Source organism: Copadichromis virginalis, linkage group LG10 (genome assembly GCF_057382275.1).
Source record: "Copadichromis virginalis isolate Kocher_CV1m ecotype Utaka linkage group LG10, C_Virginalis_male_GT1.1, whole genome shotgun sequence".
NCBI lineage: Eukaryota > Metazoa > Chordata > Actinopteri > Cichliformes > Cichlidae > Copadichromis > Copadichromis virginalis.
This window is the reverse complement of record NC_140627.1, coordinates 28,007,646-28,025,983: the sequence shown is the minus strand read 5'-3', so window position 1 is coordinate 28,025,983 and position 18,338 is coordinate 28,007,646. Positions and strand designations below refer to the sequence as shown.

Here is an 18,338-nt window from a genome sequence, read left to right as displayed (position 1 = left end):
AATCAAAACGCTATCTTGTGATGAGTCAAATAATAATGTCATTGCTGCGCGCAAGTAATGGATAAAAAGTGTATTCCTTATTGCAGGATATCTATATTAACCTTTTGAGCATGCAAGGTTAACACAAAGAGATAACACCGCACCACTGACCTTTTCATTACTGTGTACAAAACATCATCAGCGAGGACATGAAGGGTTTGACTTTGCTTTATTAGGACGGAGCTATTTATGTAGAGAGTCCGTTAAGGTGTAATGAATAGGATTTCTTTCTTTCAATAGTTATTTGAGGATATTGAGTAATGATTCCATAAGAGACCAACTGGCACACACATTAAACATGAGCTCAGAAGTACATTTTCTATGACTGATAGCCTGCCTCGGGTCTTAACTTTCTAATCAATAGCAGTATCACCTTTACTTATTTAAGATGTTGGCTCATTATATACAGCACTTGAGGTATAATGAGAGCCTGGGGCGAAATTGTAATTAAAAAGATAATATCGTCTTCTACTCAAGTCATCTACTGAATACTGAATATTACAGGTCTGTTAACGTGTAAAGTAGAGCCTAAATCATGAACATTAAATATGAATGGAGGACTACATTTGTCTGTGACAGACAGTTCACCTCACACCAACTCTGTCTGTGTTGAGATCAATGATACTACTTTCATATATTTGAGATGTTGATTTAAAAGAGTCAGAGTCTAAACCTTGCCAAATGTGTCAAAGCTTTCATGGCACTCTCAACATGTTACACTTTGTGTTAATTGATAGTACTGATTTTATACTCCATATTCACACTGGTTTATGCATGTGATAAAGATTTCATGTCATCTCCTCTTGCCAAGGTTTTCACTTTCAAAGAATAAGTGGATGTGCAGAGCCATCACATTACACCTACCTTTGTCTCAATCAAAATACACTTGTGATATTCATCAACACTGCTCAGCGAAGCTGAACCTGTGTGGATAATTACGCTTTTATGAGACATTTCAAAATGAAAGTAAGTGTAAAACCCCCTCCACTGTTTCCTGTAATGGAGTTATGTTCATCCACCAACAAAATTACGACACTCTAAACATCAAAGTTGTATTCCACTGCGATTCGCTTGTGACACCGTTTCTCACAGGCAAATGTGTAATTGTCACTTGAGAACCTCTGTGTTTCTCTTCATAGATGTCAGGTTTTTTTTCTTTGACAGGCAGCAGAATGTTGTCTAGTAAAAGTCTGGATTTAGTATTCACCAGCAAAATTGTGGGATTTTTCTAAACCACATCAAGTCATTTTTAGTCTCAACCCAAAAACGTGATGTACTTTGAATTAATGGCATATAAACTAAAAATACATGATGTTTGAAACACTTGTATGACATGTATGACCCAAGCTTAGGTGCAACCCCTCAAGTCCAAATATAGAGTTTCTGCTTTTCACAAGTGGTAAACATTTATTTTGTGTACACTGACATAAATCAGAGCATATGAGACCGGGCAGATTAAAAATCATAACCAGAAACACAATAATAATTGTGGGAAATTTGTGCTCAGGAAGACACAACCTGTGCTCCCCAAGTCCTCAGTCACGCAGGCTAAGGACTTAGGAAGACCTCAGCTTGTGTGTATTGCTGTGACTAGCTGAAGTGGTATAGTCCTTTGTCACAGGTGCCCATAATTTGCATGGAAGATGCCAAGTTATCTGCAAATGCTAATGGAGTAGTAAAACCATGAAGGTATGATGCAAAACAAAAGTTGCATCTTTTGACACAATTTTGTTACAGCGGTAAGGCACAACTTTTATTTTCAAGGCAAACATACTCCAATTCTGGTTGCATTGCTGTTTTTCAAGATTCACTACAACTCAGAGAGCAACTAAAGCAATCAATGCAGGGGTGTTTGTCTTTTAAAAGTGCAAAATGTCAATTTTGTTTGCATTGTCATGAATCAGTACGTGATATATGAAAAATCACATTCAGGAACACAAAAATAATGTGGTTCATCTGCAGGAACAGTCTAAGGAGCTTGGAAAGGACTTCTTTAGGTTTCCTTAAAGAGGTTTCACCTCTCATCCGAGAAGCTTCTTTAGTTCTAAGAGCGATTGGTGGAGAGTCCCAGATTTTAAGCCCTATGGGAGTGTCCCCAAGAGGGTCATGGATCCTCTACCTACGTCGGCAACGTTGGCAAGACCAAGGAGCTGGTGGTGGACTTCAGAAGGAGTAAGCACAGAGACTACAAGCCCATTGTCATCAATGGAGCTCCAGTGGAGAGGGTGCAGTCCTTCAAGTATCTCCTCAGACCTGACATGGTCTGCCCACATTCAGGTCCAGTCCAAAAAGGTCAGTCGGCACCTGTACTATCTCAGACAACTGAGGAATTTCAGGGTCCTTTCAGTGATCCTCAGGACTTTCCGTACAGCAGAACGCTACAGCAGGGCTGCTCTCCCCTCCCTGCAGGACATTTACACCAGGAGATGCTGGTCCAGAGCAGCTCAGATATTGAAGGGCCTGTCCTATCCCATCAAAAACCTGTTACAACTTATGCAATCAGGCAGAAGGTTCAGCACCATCTGGGCAAAAACAGAGAGGCTCAATAGGAGCTTCTATCCTCAGGCAATTTGGTTTTAAATCAGGACATGCCTGCTGAATCTTGACCCACACGAGCCAAGCTTCTGGTGAACCCGAATTGCTCTTAGAACTGAAGAAGCTTCTCGGATGAGAGGTGAAATGTCTTCAAGGAAACTTAAAGAAGTCCAGGTGCTTTTCTTTTCAAGCTCCTTAGACTTCGATGACCTGGATGACTGAGACCCTTCACTTAAACAGTTGTAAAAATCTGTGTTTGTGTCTATTGGGGAAGACAAAGAAGATGCTAGGGTGGACAGTTGTTGTTGTTTAATTCCAAAGTAAATATTACTGTATGTATTGCTCTGCGCCCATATTATACGTATAGCATTTTACATTTAATAATTCACCTAAAGCCTATTAAAAAAAACCAATGCCAACACTGATTATTTTGGACATTTATATCTTTTCTCTTTTATTAAGACAAGAACTCTTCATTGTTTTGTAAAAATGTCTATTTATGAACCAATACAAAATGTGTATGGGAATGTGGAACTCCTCTTCTCCATTAATACACATTAACATTTCCCAAGTACAGCAGAGAGACAAAAATAATCAATCTGAAAAGAATGGTGAAAGAAAACTTTTTGGGAATCAAAAGGTGGTGGTGCGTTGAAATTGACAGAAGTACAGCCACAACAAGTTTCTGATCCTGCTTCATTCCAATAAACATTGTACTCTTTAGTACCTATGTTAACACAAAGCAATACTTAACACATCTTTTACAGTGCACCAAATATTAAGAAAAATACATAAAACATGTACAACATAGAAGCAAAATTATCTCACCCTTTTTGCTTTGGGACCTAAACTTCTGTTTTGTACTTAATTGTATTTAATGATGTATTGTACTTGCTTTCATGTCATTGATAGGTGGGGCCTAAATTTTGCATTCTACCTGAGATGCAGTCACATCAGTCAGCAAGGCATGAACCTGAGACAGGACACTAGCAAAAGAATTTAATGGGAAGAAAACGACTTCAGTTGCACTGTAAGATAAGACCATAGTCAACGTTTTTTAAAACTTCACTGGGAATAATGGAAAATAAAATGATATGTACAATAACCTTATCGTTCTGTTATGCACCTAAGATTCGGAATAATTAAGCGTACTTAAATATATTTTTTTCACTTTCTTATGTTGGAAATTTGGGAGAACAAAAAAATATTTTTATAACGTAAAACACTCCTGGCATTCCAATCTGCAAAAAGTTTAATATTCACAAATAAAATATTAACGTATCAGCCTTAGGGAGAAGACAATATTCAGTTCTATTCCTTTATTGGCAAGTACATATTTTGAAGTCTGATTTAAATCAAAGCTGCCACATGTCACTGAAGCGAAATAGTGCTCACTGGAAAATACAAATCACACAATATCAGTCTTACAGATGAAAGTGACATCTGCTCTGTGATTCATAAAGCAACAATAACAAGTCAATCAATAGTTAAATCAGACACCAGACCGTGAAACATTTACCTAATCAGTTCCCCACCCCACCCCCACCCGTCCATTTAACAAACACAAAACAGTGTCGTCAGCATACAGTGTTAACTTTGTGATAAAATTACTTTGTGAGTCCAGAACTAATGAAAATGAACTCAAGTTTTAACAAGAAACAGATGGAGAGAGTTGGACACAACATCTTTGATTTTTGTCCACATCGTCTCTCCTGTAAATCCTATCTACAACTACCACATCCAAAACTAAAAATAACGTATCCACAGCTCCCCCCGTTCCACTTGCTGTGCTCTAAAATCACCCCGCCCCAAAACTTAAACGTTTTTAAATGCACAGATGGTCAAGAAAGTGTAATTTGCGCTGTGGATTTCACAAGAGCTATGTCTAAGAGCCACCCCAAATCTCAACATGGAAAGGCTGAATGTTGTCTTCATGCATGACCATGAAATATTAAAGCTATCACATTGGTAATGTGTCGCAATACGAGCTGCGCGTTAACAAAATCCAATCAAATGCTTTAACATAGCAACACAGTGTTAAATCATAGTGAGTGTACACATGGCAAGCAACACCATTAAGTGCCAAAGAATCCATAAATGCGCCAAACAGTGATGAAATGGAAAAGTGGTTTTCAGTGTCTTGATTTATTTATTCCAACATCTTATTGGTTTCTCTCAAAGAATCCATTTTATGAAGCTTAAAAAACATTTTTTCCTATTCAAATTAGAAAGTAATTTTAACAGTTAGCAACTTGCAAAGGGGGGCAAAGTCTGACCAAAGTGTTTCAAAGTCATTTTGAAACACATTTCCATCTCATTACAAAACAAGGGAAAGGTAAAGCAGGTTTAAGATTTGAGATTTTTAAACAGATTGCATTCATTTTATTTAGAAGCGTAATTCAGAAATCAAGCATCATCTTACGCTTACGATGCACTGCCATTACTTTTCAAATTTCTTGAAAATGGATTTAATGCAAAGCTTAACTGTTCCAATTCCACAGGTGTCCCATTTAATAAACAACAACAAATAATGTATATCAATAAACAAGCAAACATTAGTAATTCAGATTTTGAGCTGAAATTAACAGTATGTGGATGGTAAATAAACACTAGAAATCAAACTGCCACCTTTTCCTTGACTAATATGATTTAGTTTGTCCTCTTGACACTAGTTTTTCAACATTAGACCAACTTCACTTTAAAAAAATAAAACTGCTGCTGCTGATGTTGGGCACATGCTAACTTTGACAAATCTTTGAAGTGTGATGTAATATCACAACAGAAAAAAGCCACGAAATAAATATGCTTTCAGTGTTTCAAACTCTTGAAATTGTACATGGCATCTGAAACCTCCAGCTTTATCCACCCACAGCTGTCACATGGAGAAAGGATTCATTAAGCGTGTTGCTTGCTGTGCGAACACATAATAATGAGAAACAATGTCACTGGTAAACCCACATTGCCATGTTGAAAAGCCAGAGCAATAATGCAAACCATGGATTAACACCAAGGACCACAACGTGTGTAATATGTCATCGTATGAACAATTAATTACCTCTGGTGTCCTCAGTGCTCCCAAACTGACATAGCGAAACAGATTCTCATTGGCTTTTGGCAGGTTGTACATAAACCATGATAGAGAAGCAAAAGCAACGGGTTCTAGCATGAGCATACATGCAAAATTAATATTTTGGTGTTCAAAAATGAATGAATTTGAGCAAAATTACGTACATTACATGGACAAAAGTACTTGGTCACCTATCCATTACACCTAAAGGAGCTTCTTAATGCCATGAAGCTCCTGGCACACAGATTTGTGCTGATGTTAATGCCAGAGGAGGGCTGGAGCTCTATAACTGTATGGCTAAGGTCCTGTGGTTTCACTTAGATTAGATGTGGAATACCTAGAAGGGAAGAAATTTCACAAACTGACTTGTTGCACTGGTGGCACATTGTTACAGTACCACGTTAGAATTCAGTGAGCTCCTTAGAAGAACCCATCCCGTCACAAATGTTCGTAAAAGTAGACCGCACGGCTCGGTGCTTGATTTTCTACAGCTGTGGCGACCCAAAACACCTGCACTCAAAGATACTTTTGTCCATATAGTGTATGGTGGTGAATGGCTGTGAATGGTTTGTCTCTCAGAACACTCTACTTCGAAGACATGTACTTTCCATAACACTTCCATATTTTACAGTTTGACAAAACTGACAATGAACGTGATACAGTAAAATCCACAAAGGTACTCCATTGTAATTCTAGTAAGTTGTAAAAAATATTTCTTAGTAAGGATTAGTGTACAATACAGTTGTGATGCCATTGGCTTGATTTACATTGGACTGTGTGTCAATGAGATAACGTGAACCTGCTAATGGGAGGACCTTGACTGCTATGTATCGTGTAGCTATGTACCGATTAGATGTAACTTAACTTTGAATGGGCTTCAGTTTGGAGTTATATTAAGGCTGGTTCTCTACTTGGAAAACTTGTTGTATGGCGTACACTACACCAGCAATGTCAGCTGCTGATTGGCAAATATTAACACCAAATATTTTTTTCCAACAGTCTTTTATTACAGAGGCATCTTGACTGAGGATGTGTCAAAACAATTTTAGGACAATTTACATTTTCTTACTTTCTCATTTATAATAAAAAATATTCTAGGATGAGAGCAGATGGAAATCAATTGAAAACCAACATTACAACTCAATAAAAGCCGGTGGGAAGACAGGCCTTCCATTCAGCAAATAGAAGAAAAATAACACAGAGCAGAGGAAGAAATCAAAAATAATGAAATGGCAATGCAGTGAGGAAAAAATAATGCACTGCTTCTTTTCACTAAGGAATGTAATGCCTTAAAAGACAGTAATACAGAAGTATATCTGCTCTGCAAAAACAAAACCGAGGTTTTTAAATATGAATTTTCAAACTGAACCGGCCTGTTGAAATGGGAACATCCTTTTACATTAGCCTCTGTGCCTCTGTTTTAGTCGCGTTTCTTTCTGTGGTGTCGTGTGTGTGGTCCAGTACTATAAACCTGTTTCTCTTTTATGTCCTTTGTACAATGATATGTAAAGCGTTCCATGCATTTTTAGAGCTGTCAAAACTTCAGGGAGAAAGAGAAGAAAGTAATGGCTTGAGACAAATCACAGTATACTGGAAAGAGTTTTTGTTATGCAGGAGAGGATCCGTTTGTGCAGACACATTAAGAGACATTAATAAAGTGGCTGTGTAATTTTACCCTCATACAAAAGCCAACAGCACACTGATAATTACGAGGTGGGAAGATGAAACGGGAAAAGGGGAGCAACGAGGTTATGCAAACGATGATCAACACAAATGCAAAATATGGGTAGAACCAAAAGATTTCGAACAAGGCACAGAATTTTCTGCAAATGGTTGAACTAAATAAAATTTGTACCAGCAGTTAGGGAGGTGTTGAATGGTGAAGCTCTCTACAGTGATTTCTGGCACACCCTCCCACCCATCCCTGTATACTGAAAACCCCAGACCCTAACATTTTTTATCCTTTTTTGATTTTTTCTTTTTTTAAACACACACAACATTCCATCTACATCTGCAGACTAGACTAGACAACGGCTTAAAACCAGGCCTTTCTTTAAAATCCCGTGTCTCTTCTACCCCTCCACCGAACCGATTCCAACCCCTCTGTCAACCCCCACCTTTTCCCCCTCTCCCCGTCCCAAAAAACCCTTCAGTGTCCCAAGCAGGACATTGGAGGTGAGGGGTCCTGTTCTGATTAGATGTAGTACTCCTTCTTTTCATCAGAATTGGTGTGGCCACCCTCGGCATTGATGATGGCTGTATCTGCATCCGCTGCGTCGTCTGCTCCTTTGGCTTCATGTGTGAAGTAGGTACCTGAGGAGGACAGGATGGAGGACAGTGTCACGAACTGGATAATAACCTGCTGCTCAGATGATACAAAAGATTAAAATGTGGCTCTCCATCTCACAGCACCCAATTATGCAAATCCTTCACTGTGTGGCCATTTACATATACCGAACACCAGCAAGCGGCGATATTCAGATTACACAGCGTTTCCCCTCACTTTCCTTTATGATTGGCACATGAAAATCAGGGTTTCAAAATGATCTTGAGTGTCAGGAAGAGTGTTGCTCACACCTTCAAATTAACCTTGTCAAGTTCACACAAAAAGGGACTAGCCAGCCACTTCAAACCTAATTTACAAGAGTTATTCACAGCCTATCAAAGTAGAGGCGATGATGACAATATTTTAGGAAGAATGAGGGACAGTAGTGCCACATTAAAAGCACAAATGCTGCCTGAAAAGAGAGAAACAAGGTGCTGGAGTGCTGCAAAAAAGGCTGGCTAGAATATTATGCAGACCTGAAAAAGAACGTTTACCCTGTCTGTTCTAAGGTTTTACGTATCAGAACACAGTAAACAAAATATCATCTAGTCCTTAGCATGTGTTAAATTAATTCAAATGTAACCTTGACCTCAGATGAACAACATCATCATTTATTTAACAAAGATTGAGGCAACATCCAGAAGTAGTGTGTGAAAAACTAAGTATACCTCATGATTCAGTAGTTTCAAAAACAACCTGTTAGCAACAATACCGTGATGTAACTGATTTCTGTATGACTTTGTCACCTCTCACATTGCCAGGAAGGAATTTTGGATCCACTCTTCTTTACGTTGCTTTAGACCAGGGATCAGCAACCCTGGGCACACGTGCCAGGGGTTAACTGATGGCACAACTGTAGCTTGTAATCGGAAGGTTGCCGGTTCGAGCCCCGGCTCGGACAGTCTCGGTCGTTGTGTCCTTGGGCAAGACACTTCACCCGTTGCCTACTGGTGGTGGTCAGAGGGCCCGGTGGCGCCAGTGTCCAGCAGCCTCGCCTCTGTCAGTGCGCCCCAGGGCAGCTGTGGCTACAATGTAGCTTGCCATCACCAGTGTGTGAATGTGTGTGTGAATGGGTGGATGACTGGATATGTAAAGCGCTTTGGGGTCCTTAGGGACTAGTAAAGCGCTATATAAATACAGGCCATTTACCATAGCTGGACTGGCCATCGAGCATACCGGCCGATGTTGATTTTTCATTTTTATGGGCCGATGTTTTGTTTAGTTTTTTTGTAAACATTGAAAGGTGGTGGATTGGCCAGATGCTGGCCGGTGTGTAAAAATAACTTAGTTGTTTGGTGGTGGCTGTGGCGGAGCTTCCACAGAGGCAGGAGGAGGAGAGACCCGAGGCGACCTGCAGTCTATCTGGGTCAGATATAAGCCAAGTTTAGGTGGAGTTTATTTTCGTTGTGCTGACTTTTTACAGTCAGTTACAATAACTCGTACTGCGTACTAGCTAGCATGACGGAGTTTCTATACAGCTAGGCGGGTGATATGATGTTAGTGATAGTGAACTTTATTCATAAGGTTAGTTAGTAGAGTTGCCGTCCCATAAAAAGTGTAATCGTTCCGTATTCAGAGAAAATATTATGCGTTTCATGTTGAGCTGAAAAAGAACACAGTTTGTCCCGGACTTCAGCTAGAATGGAAAAAGACACAAAGCTGGAGTTATTCTGTCTTTATGCTGCAGCTGTCTCTTCTCCTCTCATCCTCTCCCCCTCCCTCTCCTGTTGCTACTTCAAGCGTGAAACTGATCAATGATCAGCTGATCGGCTTTTCTCTCTTGTTTGTTTATCCCCCACTTTGCGCCAGAAAGAAAAAACCAGCTGATGTCACGGTAAACAACAGCAGCACGTTTAAGCTTGATCAGCTGTTGTTAGAATTGATGTAATATTAATTTCTAGTATCAGCTGATGTTTGCTGGAGCCACAGCAGTAAAAGCTGCTGGTCATGATATCAGTTTGGATATGTGGTGAGAGGGAAACATGAAGATAAAACCAGGAGATGTCCTTACTGAATCATCAGAGCTGAACAGGTGATGGAGAAACAGGTTTACCTTTTAGGTGACATGAATGAGTTGAAGGGAAGTTATGAACTGTTTCTGAGAGACAAATAACACCAGGATCATTTTATAAGTAGCTGACAGCTGGTAACTGTGCAGGGGTGGGTCTAGCAAAGTTTTGCCAGGGGGCCAGGTAGGGCATTAATAGGGAGAGGGGGGCACAAAGAAATACTTTTCTTTCTTATTCTCATTAAAATGTCTAGCTTTTATTAAATAATTATCTGAATCTTACAACCAAAGTTTTTATTTGATGTAAAATGTATAGAAATCATTTGACCATCTGCTTCAAGATCTGTCCGCTCAGCGCAGCATCAGCACCGCGGAAATACACGGATACATCCGTGGACTCAGGACAGAATTCACTATGTGTTTTTGGGACTTTCAGGTGTATGGACCAATGTTTTCTTTTCTGATCAAACCAGAAAGCGTTAATGAGCAGCTGGATTTGCCGTGCATTAACTGGCTGGACACAGAGGACATCGAAATACAGCTGATTTGACTCTGTGGGGGTCAAAGTTTGCAGAACTACAAACGCAGCTGGATTTGTTGCTGTATTTGGCTCTACATATCTGAGTGTCCTCAGGTAGCCGTCTGAATGCTGGACACTCGGAGACCTGTATCTCTGAGTGGGAGACCAGAGATCACATTAACATGTGTATCTCTGTAGTAACAAACATGCCACATTGGCCCAGTTTATTTTTCTTATCATTGGTGTGAGGAGACCATAAGTAGCATTTGCATTTTCTGTTGTACAGTCCATTTGCTATTATGGATAAAAAGTGTTGTTTTTTTGTTTCAAAATAGCTGATAACTATTCGCTGATAGTTGCCAACATCTACAAACAAATTTAATTCTATAAAGTTGTTCTATATAGTGTGTAACTGTTAATATAGAGCGTTATTAAAATTATTGCTAATGCAATCGTATGGCACATTGCACATAAGCATTTCACTGCATATCGTACTGTGTATGACTGTGTACGTGACAAATAAATTTGAATTTGACATTGACTTCTGAGGAAATTTTAGATGGCAGTCATCATGCTTCAGACCATTGAGGCTTGCATACATTCCTTCATGCACAGCTCTCTTAAGGTCTCTTTGCAACACTCTGACTTTTTCAAACATGTTGTTGTAGATTTTCTGACTGTCCTGCTGCATGACCCAATTTTGGCCAAGCTTCAGTTGTCAAACAGATGGTCTCACATTTGACTCTAGACTACTTTGGTCTACAGAGGAGTTCATGGTCGACTCAATGCAATATGGTCAAACATCTCCACTCTCATCTGCCCAAAGGACATTGTTACAGAAGTGTTTTTCAGAAGCAACTTTTCAAATCTAAGCTGTGCTGCCAAACAAACTGTACTTGTTCCGTCTTTTTCTAATTGTATTGTCATGATCTTTGACGTTTAACATGATAACTGAGGTCTGTAGAGTCTGAGATGTAGCTCTTGGGGTTTTTTCAGTTTCTTTGAGTATTGCACAGTCTGACCTTGAAGTGAATTTCAGACGTCCACTGCTGGCAGACTGGCAGCTGTCTTGGATGTTTTTTTGTGAATAATCTTTCTAGCTGTAGAATGCCAGACTCTATTATTCGGAAATGGACTTATTACCTTTCCCAGACTGATACAAAGCAAAAATTGCTTTTCTAAGATCATTGCCTTTTTTTTTCTCCTTGGAATTTACACCTTTATATTTCCAGACCAGAAAACCGCCGAAAACGTCTGCTTTTATAGAGGTGCCTCCACTTGCAGATGATCAATTAATCAAGTGCATTTGATTAGCAGCAGCTGGCTGCTACTTACCCTCTTCATTTCTATGGAAGCAGTAAGGATATACTGTAGAGGTATGTAAGGACAACACGAGAGATCCCAATATTTTACTCCAACTTTAATCTGGGCTTCAATCACACAACTGAACACTCAAAGCGCCAAAGACTAACCCTCTCACTTCCCTTCACACTGGGTGTGAGTGGAGCCACCTAGTGTTTTTTACACTGCACCCATGTGAAAACTTTTTCTTTTATGCTGTATATACTATAAAGCATGTATAAAGCAAGAAAATAAATTGAATATATATATGTGTATATATTAGGGCTGCCACGATTAATCGACTACTCGTGATTATGTCGACTATTAAAATCGTCGACGACTAATTCAATAGTCGACGCATCGTTTGAAGCTTTGTAAGATCACAAAAGACGCAGGAATAAGTAGCAGGATTTAAGAGTGTAATAACAGACTGAAACAGAAGATGGCAGCACTGCATGTACAAGGATGCCAGCTGCCGTTAAACCCCGAAGAAGAAGAAGAAGAAGCAGTGTCCGGTATTGTAGCTGTGTCCTTTGTAGGCCGATTACGTTACAGCGACACGACGAAGACTGTCCAAATTTGAAGACTCCGACAAGTGCGCCCTTCATTTCCCCAGATTTGAAGGATGGGTCGGGTGTATACTTTGTGGCCCAACCTATTCCAGAATTCATAGCGCGGCCCTGCTCAGTTTCCAACAATGGCGGCAGCTAGTTTTAATATTACTCTTATTATTCTTTCTGGGTCACAAAATAAACGTTTAACATATTTTCAGGTGAGAATGTAGCTGTGTAAACTTCAAATATCTGCTTGGTTTATCGAGACATCACATATTTTCCAAAGCGCTCTGACGTTTTCGGAGACGTCTGTTACCCACCAGCTCGATAGCTAGCCGGGTTCAAGGCTCACTAGAGCCGGTGAGAACACCGGACTCCCGGCAAATCATTTTCAAACCCACTGCCATCTTTCGCTATCAGGTTAAACATGATATAGAAGTCACTTAGATAACTTAAAAATGTTATTGTTTGGCTTTTTTCAGTATTTTATTTGTTCCTGAGTAAATCGGTTTGGCTGAGATTAAAGTTATAGTTTTCACACAGCTGAATAAATGTCAAGCAGACAACTGACTATCAGATGCTCGAGAATATACTCCGGTGTCCTGTTATATTTTAGATAGCAAGGAGCAGACGGCTGAATTTATTAAACTTCACTGAAACAATCTGCAAATTTCATTAAAATCTAATAAACTATCATCTTGTCTTTATTTTTAGTTAGCACATACTAACTAAAACAGCACACACTGGCTGTAGCTCTGGCAGCCACTAACCAGAAGGTCGGTGGTTCGATCCCAGGCTGCTCCAGTCTGCATGCCAAATATCCTTGGGCAAGATACTAACCCCATGTTGCTCTCCGATGCATCCATCGGACTGTGAATGTGTATGAATGTTAGATACTCAGCACTTAAGAGCTTAGAAGTGCTTGTGTGACTGGGTGAATGAATTAGTTGTATAAAGCGCCTTGAGTGCTCAGACAGAGTAGAAAAGCGCTATATAAGAACCAGTCCATTTACCATTTACCTTAAAGCTGTAAGCTAATGATAGTTATATAAGAGCAGATGCATGCTGGTGCAATAAGCTGTACGTTTTACGTCCAGTGGATGCATGATCCGATTAGTCGACTAATCGCAAAAATAATCGGTGACTAGTCGACTATCAAAATAATTGTTTGTGGCAGCCCTAGTATATATATAGTTATGAAGTTATGATGTGGAATATATATATTTGTATTCCACATCATAACTTCATAAAATGATTAATGTGTCTCAATGTGGCAGAAGTTTGAACAGTAATATCAGACTTTTGTGGTCCTCCAACCTTATCTTCAGTTAATACAAATCTGCTGCTTCACTTACTCTCAGGGCTGTGGGTCCCTTCAGGTAAGTGTGATGTTGAGTAATTATTGGAAAGTTTTTAAAGAGGTAGTTAAAAGTTGCCTGAGACAATATTTCTGTTCTAATTCAAATATTTTCTGAGTGGCTGCTGCAGCCTCACATCTGCATAGGTGTAGCCACCAAATGACACCAACCCCCCCCAAAAAACAACAAACAAAAACCTCCCTCCTCGTGATTATTATTATTGTTCCGTCATGAATATTTATACTTGGCCTCCAGGCACTCTACCTTGTAAACAGTTTACCTCTCATAATATACACAATTAGTCAAAGTGGCCTGAATTTTTATTTGTACTTGCATCTTATTGCTGTTTTATATTGAAAACATGTTGCGAGTCGCCTAAGAGGAAAGCAGCATTGTGACAATAATTCCAAAGTGAACACTAAAGGATACGTCCAGTTTATTACAGCTTATATTTCATAGTTTTGCCAGTCAGTTTCAATATCTCTGCATGAGCCAAAGTAACTGCTGAGATCTGGAACCAGCAGAGACAGATGTGTTAGGACTCATGAACAGCTGGATGATTTGGCAGGGTGTAAAATGCCAAAAGTTTAGCAAGACTGTCCAAATCATTTTATGAGAAGTGGGCACAAAATAGGCCCGAAGTGAACCCGTTTTCCCCTATTTTTCCTTACAAAGGTCCCAATTCCACAGTGGGTCAAAGTTGAGGAAGTTGGTCTGTGAGGTGTAATGGATGTTTGGACAGTAATTTCAAAGTTGCTTTCTCCTCTAAATAAGTTTGACCAACCTGGGGGGGTTGTTTCTGACTTCTCTGATTGTCTGACTGCACCTGTTTCTTTCTCCCTCTAACGCTTTTTTCTTCTTCTTTTTTTAAGCAATGTTTCTGCACCTCTAGATCTCAGTATTGGATTATGGATTTCAATTCTTTTATTACTGACGAAAGTGGCTGAAAACATTATATACAGAATAGCAACCAAGTTGTAATAAACTAGAGTTATCCTTTAAAATCTGCACTGCTGCACTCGGTAACGCAACAGTGGGACTGCTTCACATGGCTGTGTGCCTGGTCTTCGGTGTCAATAAGTCACGTCAGTCGGAGTCAGCTAGACAGAGGCTGTTTTTGTGTGTTGATTTGGGAAACAGTTGTACGAATCACTGGAGCTACTGCAAACCTCACTGCCTCAAAGTTTCACTGCACCGCTAAGATCTACCAGCAAGCAGCTTGCATGTTGCTTCTAGACACAAATGTGAGGAGCCACTCAGAGTTCAGCACCACTGAAATAAGAGCACATTTCCTCTATACTTTTAATTTGCCTCATTTACTGTACTTCCTCTCTAAAGTGGTTAATGTACCCAATTCATTTCCCCCCGCATAAGAAACATCAAAGTGTGAAATGTGTTATAGATTCTAATTATTTCTCTGTTGTGAGGACGGCATACAAGATTTGTTATACTATGCGGCAGGACTGCATGAAAAATGTAATTTTACTCATCATCAGTAACCCATAGCCTTAATAGCTGTCTTTCCATCATTTTGATAGCAACCATCCATTGATGTAATAAGTCGTTTTTGCAGAAACAAAGTAAAGAGGCTACACTTGACAAACTGCCTGCTGGGACAGATAATGCTTAAAAGGAAAGCTGCTGTGAAATAACAGGTACTTCTTAAAAATGATACACAAAATTTAAATGTATCATATGGAGCTTTTGGGTATGCCTTGCTAATAGTGGATTAGACCCCCCCTTTTGCCGTCAGAACTGCCTTCTTCGTGGCATTGATTCAACAAGGTGCCGGAAACATTCCTCAGAGATTTTGCTCCATGTTGACATGATAGCATCATACAGCTGCTTCAGATTTGACAGCTGAGCATCTATTATGTGACTCTCCTGTTCCAACATATCCCAAAGGTAAATGGTAAAAAGTAACAAGACTTGTTCGTACACAGCAGCTTCGCTCTCTACTTGAGGACTCAAAGTGTTTTATACAGTTCTTATTCACCAATTGATACAGGTTCAAACAAGCACTGGTTTCTATCTGACATTCACACAAATTTACACCCAGATAAACGCATCGGGAGCAACTCAGGGTTGCCCAAGGACACTTTGGCATCTGGTCATTAGATGACCCACTCTACCTCCAGAGGCACAACCAGCCTTCAAATGTGCTCTATTAAACTAAGGCCGTTTGAGTACAGGGAATGCATTGTCACATTCAAGAAAAGCAGTTTGAGATGATTTGAACTTTGTGGCATGGCCGGAAGTAGCCATCAGAACACGGGCACACCATAGTCATAAAGGGATGGCGAGTCACGCTGGTAGTGTGTGTCAAGCCTGAACTGTTGATACAAGGCAGGATAGATCCATAATTTCATGTCATTTACTGCATATGTTATCTCTTATCCAAATGTTGCAACAGAAATAGAGACTCATCGGACCATATAGCATTTTTCGAATCTTCAATTGTCCATGTTTTTTGAGCCCAGGTTAATTGTAGCCTCAGTTTGCTGTTCTTAGCTGACAGAAGTTGTGCCCGGTGTGGTCCCGGTGTGCAACTTTAGCCCATCTGTATTCAGAGATGCTCTTCTGCATTAGTTGAGGTTAGTTTACTGACTGTTGCCTTCCTATCAGCCTCGCATCAACATGAGATTCCCCCCCAGAGCACTGATGCTCACTGGTTCTTTTCTCACCTTTGGACTATTCTCTGTAAACCTAGATATGGTTGTGTGGCATCTCAATAAAGAAGTTTCTAAAATACTAGAAGACCAGACCAGTCTGTTTGGCACATTGCTCTGCTGTCCAGTTTGTGCTTCAACGGGTCATCTTGACCATGCCTAAATGCATAAATGTATTGAGCCATTTGATTGGCTGATTTGATATTTGTGCTAATGAGCAGTTGACCCAACTGTATCAACATTCAAACATTTAGCAACTTTGTTTTTAGACATTTCCTATATCTACTACCTTTGTGTCTTGCAAAGTAGCGTCCCAAGACAATGAGTAGACAGAGCATAGCGAACACGACCACAGCCACCACTCCTCCGATAACTGCATGGTCCACTGTTCTGGGTGCTCCTTCTCCGGCTCGTGAATCTGAATGGGAAGAAAAAACAAAATCAGTAACAGTGCTACTAAAACTTCTCCTGACATTGAGAGAATAGCGATCAGCCACCAAATCCCTACCACACAGTCTGAGAGTTAAAGTGATAGAAATGAAGATTATATTTAATACAAGGCATTTAGATAGAGGAACTTTGGAGCAGCAATGCCTAAGATGCACTGCTTTAACAAAACCGAAGATTTGGACTTAACCCATACACTCCAGTAAATCCAGAGCTGCCTGGTTGACTGTCATGACTGTCGCTCTTGTGTTTCAAAAGAAATGAATTTAATACTGCTTTACTCTTCCTGAACGAGCTCAGTGGAAGAAATAAACACATGCAGACACAGATGTCAGCAGTCTTGTGCAGAAATTTAACGTATGTGTTTTTTGATGGAAAAACATGTTGACACAGGTCCTTTCGTAATCATATGGAGGTCCAGAGGGTGTACTAAGAAGCAAGTTTGACATAGCAAGTGTTTCTTTGTGTTAGCTCAGTGGGACATAATGGGTATCACAAGGGTGGTTATCAACTTCCTTTGTTAAAGCAGGCTTTCTGCTTCAGGCTCTGCACGCGCTCACATAAAAGGGGGGCGTTTGACGCGTTCGACATTTCTTCTAAATGGACCGATCAAGACCGACCAGCTTCAGTAAGAAGGAACCGTACAGACAGAGTTATGAAGAATATTAAAAAGTTGTTACTGAAAAGCAACAATGGTGCTGCAAATAAGGAGAGATCGTTCATTTTGTAAAATCACAGGTTAACATATATATATATTAATACTTAGTGTACACTTACTGACATTTATTCAACTTTACAACTGTACTCAAAAAGGGTGTAATCCCTTCAATGCAGGGAAAATCAAGGAAGCCAATTCAGTTTTTGACCAAATCAACTTACTACACTGATTCGTTCAGCGATCACACACACATATGGCTCAGTAAGCTATATGTTTAGATATTGACAGGATAAGAAATGGTAAAATGTGATTCTTACAGGTGAGCTGTTCAGGGCCAGGATGCATGTTTAGCTTGTGACACATACAACATACCACGCTTCGATCCTATGTTAACAACACCAAAGTCACAATTATACCACAATTTTTCCTCACTGTACTCAAACTATGTGTCCAAACCTCATCAGCAGTTTCAGTTTTTAACTAGTGATCTTAATGCCTCTTTTATGTCGTTTGTTTTTCATTAGCATGCTGAGCTCTTTATCTTAAGTAGAATTTCGCTGCATGTATAGTAAGACCTCTGAAGTCATGGTCACGATATGTGATAACCCTATATTTTAAATAACAAATAGCTAAAAATGAGTTAATAAATAGTTTTTAGAACTTTTTTGTTCTAATTACAGAGACTTGCAAGAACAATTGATTGCCTAGGGTTGGACTTGGTTATAACCAAAGGGTTAATATAGTGACACACATCACGCATTACGCTGTGCAATTTGTGTTGTTTTGATTGCTCCATAGTTGCTCTCCCACAAGACA

General features: G+C 39.7%; 1 protein-coding gene across 5 annotated transcripts in view; it reads right to left on the bottom strand.

The window, feature by feature from the left end:
* Positions 1-2,868: 2,868 nt before the first annotated feature.
* The window catches only part of cadm1a (cell adhesion molecule 1a), a 471,740-nt gene continuing 456,270 nt past the window's right edge, over positions 2,869-18,338 (bottom strand). For all 5 annotated transcript variants that reach the window (XM_085470932.1, XM_085470933.1, XM_085470935.1 and 2 more), the window contains 2 exons: positions 16,707-16,835; positions 2,869-7,954 (listed from right to left, as the gene is read on the bottom strand). In XM_085470932.1, the coding sequence (XP_085327058.1) occupies positions 7,836-7,954; positions 16,707-16,835 (248 nt within the window). In that variant the 3' untranslated portion in view covers positions 2,869-7,835. The remainder of the gene's footprint in view (positions 7,955-16,706; positions 16,836-18,338) is intronic.